Below are 12429 nucleotides of genomic sequence, written 5' to 3' on the forward strand. Positions count from 1 at the left end.
AGGTATTTTAATGTTTAGACCAGTCGTTGGTAAGGTGACAGGTTTTTACAATTTTCAATATTTACTCGTATCTCTTTGTATAGATTTTCTCTCTCTCTCTCTCTCTCTCTCTCTCTCTCTCTCTCTCTCTCTCTCTCTCTCTCTCTCTCTCTCTCTCTCTCTCTCTCTCTCTCTCTCTCTAAACATTTTCAATAAATGCAGTGATATAATTTCACTTCACGGTAGTTAACTGCGTCACGAGGTAGGCAATGAGATGCCAGTAGCGGACGCAGCAAGCCAGTCGACAGCGCGCGCTCGTCCAGTCCACACCTCTCCTCCGCTCACGACCTACCGTTCACCACCCGCCACCTGGGTTGTTCTAGGCGGGAGCCGCGGTGTGTTTGCTGCAGTTTTACTTGGCTTCATCTTCATTGGTTCGTGTCCAGCCATGGCGGACCGAGGCCTCAGTCGGGCAGGAACCCCCAAGCCCAGCCAGGACACGCCACGGCGTGCATCCAAGCCCAGCCAGGACACGCCACGGCGTGCACCCCAGCCCAGCCAGGACACGCCACGGCGTGCTTCCCAGGCCAGCCAGGACACGCCAAGGCGTGCTTCCTCCTCCTCATCTGTCTCACGGGACAGTTCACGGCCCAGGCGTGATGATGATGACCGGTTAAGGAAGGACAATAAGAGGACTGCTGTTGGTTTTGATGGGTCGTCCGTCAAGCGTCTTTGTGCTTCCAAACCACAACAACCGTCCGGCAGTCAACAACCGTCTGGCAGTCAACAACCGTCCGGCAATCAACAACCGCCTGGCAGTCTACAATCATTCGTCAGTCAACCCTGTTCGGACGAGGATCCTTCTGCTTCAGACAAGAAATTTGATATTCTCACCAATCTGTTGAGTGGTTTAGTTGAAAAACTAGACAACCGCATTACACGCAGTGCTTCGCCTTCACCGGTAGATTATGGTGGCTGTCATGAATTGTCCCCTTCTGATAATGAGGACGGTGGAGAGTCTGAGAGAGATGATCCAGACCCCCTAGATGGATTAGACACTATCTCCCCCTCTTTTTCCGGTAGCCAACCCGCTACCTCTGGTGATGACGCAGACTTCCTCCAAGCGTTGAGTGAATTGTCTGACAATTTTTTGGGCGAGGAAGCAAAAGGTGAACCAATTTCTGATTCACTTGCATCAATAGTCAATGCCAGCCTGAGGCGTCGTCCTGTGGCCGACATTGTAAAATCAACCACTAATAGGATTAAAATACCCAGCAATGTGCCCAATATGAAAGTTCCAGAGACTAACCCTCCCATTGTCAAAGCAATGAATACGGGAGGTAAACTTGTGGATGCTCGACTAACCCATATTAATGGACTGTTACTGAAAGCGCTTGTTCCCATTACTCAGTGCGTTAGTGACGTGGGGGAAAGGAAAGGGAAGGCAGTGAATTTTTACCTGGAAGGTTTAAATGATTGCCTTAGGCTACTAATCTCCGCCTTCAATTACACCAACCAGTTACGAAAGGAGGTGGCACGTGTTCACGTCAATGACACTGCTCTTGCAGAACTCTGTAAATGGGAGTGTGAAGTCGGTACTGACAAACTCTTCCCTTTCGACATTGTGAAGAAATGTGATGAAATGCATAGAACCAAGAAGCTGGGAAGGCCGTCCTTCCGCCCCTACAAGACCTCCAGAGGGAAGAGCTTATCCTTCGGTAGACAGGACCACAGGAGACCTTACAGCTCACGAGCCCGGTCAAAGCTTCCTTCAAGGCCTTTTTTAGGCCTGCGGCAGTCTTACGGGAGGAGGACGCAGCCATACAAACTTCCCCAGTAACGCCTCCCACAGTGCCTCCCACAGTAAGTCGCTGTACCTTACCTTGCTGCACCTTGATTAACACGCCAGATAACTTTGTGGCGGGTAAGACCTTCCTTTTTAGGCACAGTTGGCAGGTTTTTTCCAGGGACAAATGGATTCATGATGTGGTGCGGGGTAAATTGTTAGAGTTTGATGTTGTTCCTGTACAGTCTGAATTCCCCAGACCTCTCACCCTATCCATTACTGACAGGGAAGCCCTGGATAATGCTATGCTAACTTTCATACAACAGAAAGTGGTTGAGAGATGTTCCCATATATCAGACCTTGGTTTTTACTCAAATGTTTTCCCTACGAGAAAAAAGGATGGCACGGCTAGGGTTATTCTCAATTTAAAGAAACTAGATGACTTTGTGAAACATGTTCATTTCAAAATGAGTTCAATTAAGGAGGTACTTAGTTTACTTCAGGAAAATTGTTTTTTCATGACTATTGACTTCAAGGATGCATATTTTTCTGTTCGTATTCAGCCTGAGGATAGGAAATGGCTGCGCTTTATGTGGAATAACCAATCTTTCCAGTTTACCTGTCTTCCTCAGGGGCTTACATCTGCACCACGCATTTTCACTAAATTACTTAAACCTATCCTTTCTCACCTCAGGAAACTTGGGATATTGATTGTCTGTTACATTGATGACTGCATTCTCATGGCTTCTTCAGCTCAAGAGTTGGAAGACAATGCTATGTATGCCTTGCAGATGTTTGACTCTGTAGGTTTAACAGTCAATGTCAAAAAGTCTGTTTTGTCTCCTACTCAGGAAGTGGAGTTTTTGGGGATAATTCTAAATTCTGTCACGATGACTGCCTCTTTACCATCACGTCGTAAAGAGAGCATTAAAGCCCATGGTTTGAGTTTGCTTAGAGGTGGATCTACTCTACATGACTTGGCTGCGTTTATTGGTCTTGCCGTAGCCTCCGAAGCGGCGGTGAATCTAGCCCCCCTCAGGTACAAATACCTGGAGATTGTTCGAAATAAGGAACTTACTCTGAGCAAAGGTAACTACAACTCTGTTATTTCACTTGATAGTCATGCTCGGGACATAATCCGGTGGTGGATTGATAACATCGACTCTCAAACTAAATCTCTGGTATCCTGCCCCCCAGATTTGGAAATTCACACTGATGCTTGCCTAACGGGTTGGGGGGCGAAGGTTGGCGATGCTAGGACAGGAGGTCATTGGGCACATGCAGAATTAGATCACATAAATTGTCTGGAGCTTAAAGCCATCCTTTTGAGCCTAAGATCCCTCTGCAAACGCTGCGAACAGACTCACATCCGTCTTCGGTCTGATAATTCTACCGCTATCGCCTGTATTAATCGCTGTGGCAGTACTAAATTGAGCCTTAATACCCTGATGGAACAGATTTTTGATTGGGCTGCGATGAGGGACATCACTTTATCTGCCGAGTATGTCAAGGGAATTGACAATGTTGAAGCGGATGCAGAGTCCAGAGTCCGGAACATTGACACTGAATGGATGCTGTTACCCTGTATTTTCAATAGGCTGTGTGAAGTATTCTTTTTTCCGGACATCGACCTATTTGCTTCACGTATTAATGCCCAGTTATCTTCATACGTTTCTTGGAAACCTGACCCTTATGCTTCATTTACCAATGCGTTCACGTTTCCCTGGTCTAATTGGAGATGTTACGCTTTCCCTCCTTTCAGTGTCATTGGCCGGATGTTGGGAAAGATCCTGGAGGACAAGGCGACATCCCTGACTATTCTGCCGCTCTGGCCTACCCAGGTCTGGTTCCCGATGGCCCTCCGGTTACTGATTGCACCTCCCCGCCTTCTTCCTCGCGCTTCCTTAACACTACCCCAGGACCCGTCGCGAGTACATCCTCAGACCTCGAAGTTGATATTGTCAGCCATGATCCTCTCTGGCGATCCTTTGCATACAGAGGCCTTTCGCAGGAAGTTGCCGAATTTCTGCTTCAATCGTGGAGACAGAGCACGAAATTACACTATGGGCCGCATATCAAAAGATGGTTTGTGTTTTTTGTGTCGGCAGGGAAATTAATCCTTTTCGACCACCTGTAAGTTGTTTGTTGGATTTCTTGTTGCAAGAATTTAGGAAGGAGACGGGACGGAGCTACAGTTCTTTGAATGTCGTTCGTTCTTCTATTTCTGCCATTGCTAATATAGATTCCAAACCCACGGGCCAGCACCCTCTAGTCTGCAGGTTTATGAAGGCAGTTTTTCTATTAAGGCCATCTTTACCCCGTAACTGCTCTATGTGGGATCCAGATGTAGTCCTGACGCACATAAGATCTTTGGGGCAAAATGAGGGCCTGTCCATGATTCAGTTATCTGGGAAATTGGTCATGCTCATGCTCCTGGTATCCGGACAACGTGGCCATACTTTACATCTTTTGGACACTAGGAACATGACAGTTTCTCGTTCTGAGGTTTGTTTTCGAATAGGTGATCTTCTGAAAACTTCCAGACCTGGTGTTCATCTCTCTGAGCTTGTTTTTCCGGCTTATTCTCCAGACAAATGTTTATGTGTATTCACCACTATTTGCTGTTACTTGGAAAGGACTGCAGGGATTAGGGGCTCTATTACCAGGTTCTTTTTAACTACTAAGGCTCCCGTGCGGTTAGCGTCACGAGACACTATAAGACGCTGGACTAGGAATGTCATGAGGGATGCAGGTATTGATTTAACAATTTTCTCACCTCACTCCACCAGGTCTGCCTCCTCCAGCAAGGCATCCCTGACTCTACCTGTCTCCACAATCATGGCCACTGTGGGGTGGTCGTGTGAGTCTGTTTTTGCTAAATTCTACAGGAGGCCGTTGTCCAAGCGGACAGATTTTGCTAGTGCAGTGTTGGGCTGAGGAGGTTTCCTTCTCTTGATTACTTGGGTATTTATTAAGGTATACACATACATATAGATTGTTGATTTGCACATGGATTGCAGCCTGTTCTATTATTTGTGTTGAGTTTCACTTCTGTACTACCTTATATCGTTACTTGGGAAATAAATGGTTATTCTTTGTCTATTTTTCTTTTGACACCACTAAGGACTACGTTAGGTTTGAGGAATCACTCTTAAGCTCTCATTGCCTACCTCGTGACGCAGTTAACTACCGTGAAGTGAAATTATACGATTAAGCGAGTACTTACCGGTACGATGGTTGATCGTAATTTCACGAACAGTTAACTGCGTCACTGAGGTAGTAAATGCCCTCCCTTTTCCCTCCCAGTGTTTTGTCCCCTCGTTAGGTTCTTTCCTACTGATGTGCCTCCTTGTCAATGGTTGGCTGCTTCCTCAAACCTCTCTAAAGGACTGGCTTGCTGCGTCCGCTACTGGCATCTCATTTACTACCTCAGTGACGCAGTTAACTGTTCGTGAAATTACGATCAACCATCGTACCGGTAAGTACTCGCTTAATCGTATAATTAGGGAGGACATATTAGTACCTAAAGTTACATATTAGTACCTAAAGTTTACACTATCGTGTGACAAACGCTACTGTCCACATATCTGCACATACTACACACTATACACTGCACGCTGTACACTATAAACATCAATGTCAAGGTGGCTGCTGCTGTAGCCATCAGTGGGCGGCAACCTTTGCCTGCTGGGTGGACATTTGCCTGATGTCCACAGCAGTGGTGCAGGCATTCCACAGCCTGACCGTTGTGGCAGTGAAGGCGCGCTGGTGGGTGGTGGAGTAGGACCTTGGGACCTCCAAGAGGGAGTCGTTGCTCAGCACCGTCTTCGTGCATAGTTCAGACCTCCTCCAGGTGGCCCTCAGGTTCGTCAGGTGCGGCACGTGCTGGACCTGTGCTTTGTGTAGCACCGTCAGGGCGGCGACTCTCCTGTGGTGCTCCAAGCAGTCCAACGCTGGAGCTGCTGCGCCAGTCTGTTGTCTCTCTCTCTCTCTCTCTCTCTCTCTCTCTCTCTCTCTCTCTCTCTCTCTCTCTCTCTCTCTCTCTCTCTCTCTCTCTCTCTCTCTCTCTCTCTCTCTCTCTCAGCTGGTGTCAGTGGCTCCAAAGCTCTGCCCGTGAGCATAAACTGTTCTCAAAGTTGCCCGTCACTTTTCTGTCTACCAGACGCGGTCCACCAATCGCGCCCAACAGTTACTGGTCTCAGGACGATATTGGCTTGTTTGCTGCAGGGCGGAACTCAAATAACAGCAGCTGGCTTTTTAAATTAGATATTTAGATAAATCAGAAAATAAACCCCTTGTGTGTGTGTGTGTGTGTGTGTGTGTGTGTGTGTGCGTGTGCGCGCGCGCGGATGCGGCTCATGGATACCATTCAAGAGGACGTGACAACACTGCGAATTCCAGAGGAACACCGTCTTTCTACTTTACCTCTGCGTTTCCTGGTTTGGTCTGTGTGTGTGTGTGTGTGTGTGTGTGTGTGTGTGTGTGTGTGTGTGTGTGTGTGTGTGCTGGAAAAGTTATTTCTTCGGCGATATAAAATTCCTCCTTAGACAGGAATAAAAATCACACAAGCCTATAACAGTTTGCGGCGAGAAACAGGAGGCAGCAGGAGTAATGGCGGCCATTACGTGCACTCTGCCACAGCCGCCTTACTGCTTCCTGATAAATTCCCAAGTGCTGAAATTACTGTCATATAAAGAATACAGTATTTCATCTCGCTTATAATAAAACATGATCAGAATTGTGAAGAAAAGTGTTCAGAAACATGAAGGAAATTATTACCAGTCCAAGGGAATGTATATATATATATATATATATATATATATATATATATATATATATATATATATATATATATATATATATATATTTTTTTTTTTTTTTTTCATTTAAAAGACTTAAACTCGTGATCTATAATGCACAAGATTTCATTTATGCTGCAATGAACACTCGTATAATTATCTAAAACACTTTCACTCGTGATTGTGTATGTGTACCTTGTCATTTTTATTGTGAACGCAGGGTCACCTGAGCGGCCGAGTGATGGTCTCTTATAACAGAAACATACCTATCGTGTCCACTGCCTCGTTCAAAAAGATATCTTATTTTTGTGTGTCATGGAGTCTGGCTAAGGCTACACAAATGACATGACACACCGCTCAATATGTAGCTCCCATAAGCTGGCCAGTTTAGTTTCGGAGAGTTATTGGTACTGCTCTTGTGCAACAGTTTGAGTTGTAGGAAGAAGAAAAACAGAAGCAGCTGAGATTTCCAGAGTTTATCAGTAAAACATATGAGAGAGCGAAGATAGCGAAGATACATGCATAAGTAAATTGGACATACTATGAGCAAATATAAGTCTTACGCATCGAGGCGTGGGAAATGGGAAGCATCCATTTACTTAATTCAGGAAAGTTGTAACCAGGGAAATAATGGTAGAAGATATGCAAAGGTGGGCCACAAATTGTTTATCTTTAAAACTTCAATTAAACACAAACCTTACAAGTAATGATGGATATAAAGTTACAAAAAACTCACAAATTTAGCCATCAATTAATTTTCAGGTGAAGTAGATTTTAGTGAATTACCTTTCGAGGAAACTAATTATCTTGAACTTTAGATTTATGAAAGAAAATTAACTTTCTGGACGTTCCTCATGCCGACTCAAAATAATTAATAAAAACACCGGACTCTCCTTCAGTTGTTTATTGTCATTCTAAAGGCGGAGAGAGAGAGAGAGAGAGAGAGAGAGAGAGAGAGAGAGAGAGAGAGAGAGAGAGAGAGAGAGAGAGAGAGAGAATTTAACCTAGATCTCTTCTGGTGTTTAAATTGAGTACGGAAAATATATATATATATATATATATATATATATATATATATATATATATATATATATATATATATATATATATATATATATATATATATTTTTTTTTTTTTTTTTTTCTTTTTCTTTCTCTCGTATCGAATGGAATGATTAACAGAGCCACAAATACTTCTCTGTAGACAATATAGAAGCTGACATGGAACAGACAAATCAAATGCTTCACTACAACCAAGTCGAGCAAATTATTTTCATTTGATCCCACTATGGAATAAAAAACCTGAATGCATCATAACATGACTGGATAATATCGGTGTTGTTGTAATGTAATGCAGTGTATTCATTGACGTGGTTGTGGAATGCAATATATATCCAAATGATGCCATCCAGTGTCATGCAATAAATTCCGTCACAAGTCAATGCGTCCGTGACTTATTGGAAGCGTGCACACCGCCACACAGTAACGCAGCGGGGCGGAAGTGTGGCCTCGCCTGTGCTGCTGCTCACACGTGCGAGTATGATACGTACTGGACTGCATGTAGGCCGTTGGATTGTACTTTTATGGAAATGGTGTCATTTCTGTCATTCTCTCTCTCTCTCTCTCTCTCTCTCTCTCTCTCTCTCTCTCTCTCTCTCTCTCTCTCTCTCTCTCTCTCTCTCTCTCTCTGTGTGCATTCCTTTGTACAAAGGCGCTAAAAACGAGAAAAAGACGTATCAAGAAAGTATCGTTGCATGTTCTCCTCCTCCTCCTCCTCCTCCTCCTCCTCCTCCTCCTCCTCCCTGGAAGAAGGACGAGGGGCCGGCGCCAAGTACAGCTCGCCTCGCATACTCGTCTTTCCCTTGGCGAGACGGAAGAGACAGGGATGGGCTGAGCTGGACGAGGTGGGGCCTTCACATGGAGGATCGAGCAGGGGCTGGGCGGGACACGAGGAGCGGACTGAGTGGAAAGTTTGTTGTCTGTAGGTGAGGTGAGCCAGTGTGTTATAACGATGGTGTGGCGGAGAGGAGGGAGAAAAGGAAGGGAAGAAGAGGGAAGAGTATCTACAGGTCTAAGGAGAAGATAAGATAAATTTGTGCTTAAAATATAGGAGAAAACTTGAATTTTTTATTTTATCATTTTATATTCTCCAGGATCATATTTAACACTTTTTCGGATAGTTTTTTTTTCATTATCACCTAATTTTTTTTCGCCACTTATTTTTTTGGGGGCATTACATTTTCTTAAAAATGGTAATGTTGCCTAGAAAAAAATCTACCTACTTCCCCCCCCCTCTCTCTCTCTCTCTCTCTCTCTCTCTCTCTCTCTCTCTCTCTCTCTCTCTCTCTCTCTCTCTCTCTCTCTCTCTCTCTCTCTCTCTCTCTCTCTCTCTCTCTCTCTCTCTCTCTCTTTTGTGATTTCATGCTAATAAATTTTCCAGTGTTCAGAATATTAACAAGAGAAGACTATATTGCCGGAGTTTCAATGCCTTATTCTCTTTCCCGCTTCTTGTACTACATAACAACATTTACTGATTTTCAAATACCTAAGCTTTCGTTTTACACTCGCGTAGTCAAGAGGCATGTGTAGGAAGGCGCACCAGGCGGATACTTATGTATATTACATTCAACAACGTGTTCTAGCAGGAGTTTGGGTCAGGGAAGGCCGCCTCCCCTTCCTGCCGGCACTGACGAAGGAATCTCCATTAGAGGACCGAAAGCAAGGCATTACATTATATGTTGTGAGGGGTTATTCCGCCATGAGTGCTTCATTACTCTGCCGCAACGCTTTATCACTCTTGTAAACAAACTACAAGTAATTCTTCGTTTGTTCTCTGATTTTTGGGTGAATAGATTTAACTCTGTTGCAGGCATTTGTCTGTTTGCATTTGTCATGTCCAAGGTGTGACTGGTTTATTCTTCGTGTTCATAAACGTTTCGGGCTCTAATCTCTTTTTTTTTTTTTTTTTTTTTTACTGGCTTCAGTGAGAGTTATGATGATTTTCAAGGTTGTTTCATTATTAATTAGTAGGTTAGCAAAAATTCTACTACACTATCAGTAGGAAAACATCCATGAGAACCCCATTAATCATGTCTGGCCATCTGAAATCTGAAATAGTCTTGGGAGCTGACCACGTTTAAGGATCATATTTTCTGCGTTTAGTATAAAAATTAAAGAAATTAAATCTTTTTCGTCTTGTTTCCCCGAAAAGTATAAAATAACTTTACAGTATTGTTTAACGTGCTGGAAAGCAAGCCATTCTGAGGAGTTAATTTTGTACAAGGCCTCCACTTTTCCTCTGCAATAACACTTTGTTCATCTGTGGTTTGTGATGATGTACCGTTGTAGTACAGCAGAAACAGAAGAAATAGTAATTATCACAGTAATAGTTACCTTAATATCATTTTCATAACTGTGAAAGCAATAAGAACAGTATTAATTCATTAACAATAATAATGAGCTTGATAATAATAGTAATAATAATAATAATAATAATTAATAATAATAATAATAATAATAACAATAATAATAACAACAATAACAATAATTTATTACTTCATATCACTTTCATTGTCATTGATGTTCTCTGTAGTGCTGTCCATCCTGAGACGCGGGGATTTAGCAGACTGGGTCCTGGTTAGGCTGGTGGGTCCCTCATGACGACTGAGAGGGACTAGAGTGCAGGCCTTTGTACCCTTCCCGCGAGGCATGTCATTCCTGCAAGGTAGGGGAGGAACAGAGGGGAATGTTTCTCCTTGGATTATCTTATTTATTCATTCATTCATTTTTACTATTTTTTTTTCTTTTATTACTTGTCTCTTTCCCTCTAGAATATGCAGGAAAAGACAAGTTCATAAGGAATGCTGTGATTGTTCTGCCACTCTTGTTTAATTTATTATTTTTCTATAACAAGAAGAGTATGGCTTCCTCATCACGGCTTACTACTTGCTCATGAATTATAAAACACCTCTTTTTCATGTCTAACGGCTCTTGTACATACAATATATTAGCCAGTCAAATTACACGGTACATTGTAATTAATGTTGTGATGCAAGGGCAGCTCTGTTTGAATAGTAAGCGATATAATAGAATGTTTGTTTATGATAATAACAGCTGACGTTTTAGTGTTTGGTTCATCAGTCTTTAGTTGGAAGTTTTCGAGTCGGTGAATTTTGTTGGTATATTTGAGTGATGAAAAAAGTGAATGACTACATTGTTATTTGTTTAATGTAACAATGGTTATGATTTAGTACAAGACAGGGAATAGTTAAATATATGGACCACTGTTTTTTCGTACAGTCCTGCTCAGAACTTGACTGAACTGTGAGTAGTGTTTTCCCTCGATCAAAAGGCCTCTGATTTTTTTTTTTTTTTTTTTTTTATGTATGAAGGACACTGGCCAAGGGCAACAAAAATCCAATAAAAAAAAATATATGCCCACTGAAATGCCAGTCCCATAAAAATTGATGAATAAGTGTCTTGAACCTCCCTCTTGAAGGAATTCAAGTCATAGGAAGGTGGAAATACAGAAGCAGGCAAAGAGTTCGAGAGTTTATTGCATGTGTTGGTAATCTGTTTCCAAATATGATCACTCATATTTTTAGCAGACCATGGGCTTTAAGAGAGAAGACTAATCACAAAGAACGTGATTGCGGCGTGTTTGCTCGGGACAAGGTACTCGGCCCTATGAAAGATTCTTATGCCATCTCACTGCCTCAAAACCTCGGTGTCTCCATGCCGTGAAGCTTCATTGATTTGTGATCGGTATATTTAAGCCCTGTATCTGTACAGTACCTACATATATACGTATGTAAGCTAACTTGTTAGCAAAATATTTAATGAAATCCTAAACAAACGATAATCTATGGATGTGTTCTTCACTACAACTGACTATTTGCTCCAGAACATTATGTAAAGTTCATCTCATAACGCCAGTCATTCATTATTCTTTTAGTGGTGTTTTACCATTCCGTCTTATGCATGGCAAAAAATGCTTAGTACGATTTTCTTATCTTGCTTCCACTCGCATCGTTTGTCTCTCCATCCCGCAGTAAAGCAGTCATTCATAAGCTTTCCTGTCTTGTAGATATTCTTAATAACGAAATGCATTGGCAGACACTGGTTGCTACAGTGGTTTATGAGTTAAGGTACTTGATATTCCTAAGGATTATCGATGCATCTGTTACTCGCATCTGTTACATTCATCTGTTACATCTGTTACATCTGTTACATTGCATCTGTTACTTGGCTAAGACCAGAATGGACAGCTCGGTATGTTACTCGCCGAACCAAATCTATAGTTAACTTACTGGATATAATTTTGTAAACTGTTGTTATTTGAAGGATCGTCGATTGTGAATTTACTCGTATTATTCTTATCTCAACACGTTTTGACGATCAATCTACTGACTACAATGATTGTAAAAGACTTCTTACTGAAGTAAAGGTACATGATTCTAATGAACAAAAATATATAACAAAAACAGCTTGAGGGTAACATGAAACCATCTTCTTTGTACACCTCATTTCCTTTAATGCCATTCTCTGAATTCCACCACAACATTTTATTTAGTTTTGGTGGAGCACTAAACAGCCAGTCATTACTTACAAAGTTTTTCATGACTCGTGCTCGTGCTAGCAGGGGACGTACATCCATTTTTCAGATGGACTGAGAAATGAATTACTAGTAAGGCATAACGAGATTATAGAAAGCTTCCTTGACACTCTGTACTGAAAGAAAAGTTTCCACACTTTTCACAATTACTATTTTTTTATCAATCTGAAACCTCCATTGTGAAACTGCGAAAACAGCGTTCAATATTTCTTACGGATACAGGCTCTTTGTCTGAAGAAACCTTGAAGTAA

The 12429-nt window shown here is 42.4% G+C and overlaps 1 protein-coding gene across 1 annotated transcript; it reads left to right on the forward strand.

Annotated features, from left to right (window-relative positions):
• Positions 1-208: 208 nt before the first annotated feature.
• LOC135098045 (uncharacterized) lies at positions 209-4863 on the forward strand. The gene is made up of 2 exons (XM_064000252.1): positions 209-1842; positions 4555-4863. Exon 1 carries the CDS (start codon positions 254-256, stop codon positions 1817-1819), a length of 1566 nt encoding a protein of 521 aa, XP_063856322.1. The 5' UTR covers positions 209-253; the 3' UTR covers positions 1820-1842; positions 4555-4863.
• Positions 4864-12429: the final 7566 nt, after the last annotated feature.

This window comes from Scylla paramamosain, unplaced genomic scaffold (assembly GCF_035594125.1).
Source record: "Scylla paramamosain isolate STU-SP2022 unplaced genomic scaffold, ASM3559412v1 Contig42, whole genome shotgun sequence".
Lineage (NCBI taxonomy): Eukaryota > Metazoa > Arthropoda > Malacostraca > Decapoda > Portunidae > Scylla > Scylla paramamosain.

Coding starts and splice junctions, on each gene's coding strand:
- LOC135098045 (XM_064000252.1), top strand. CDS start 254: ATGCCAGTAGCGGACGCAGCAAGCCAGTCGACAGCGCGCGCTCGTCCA.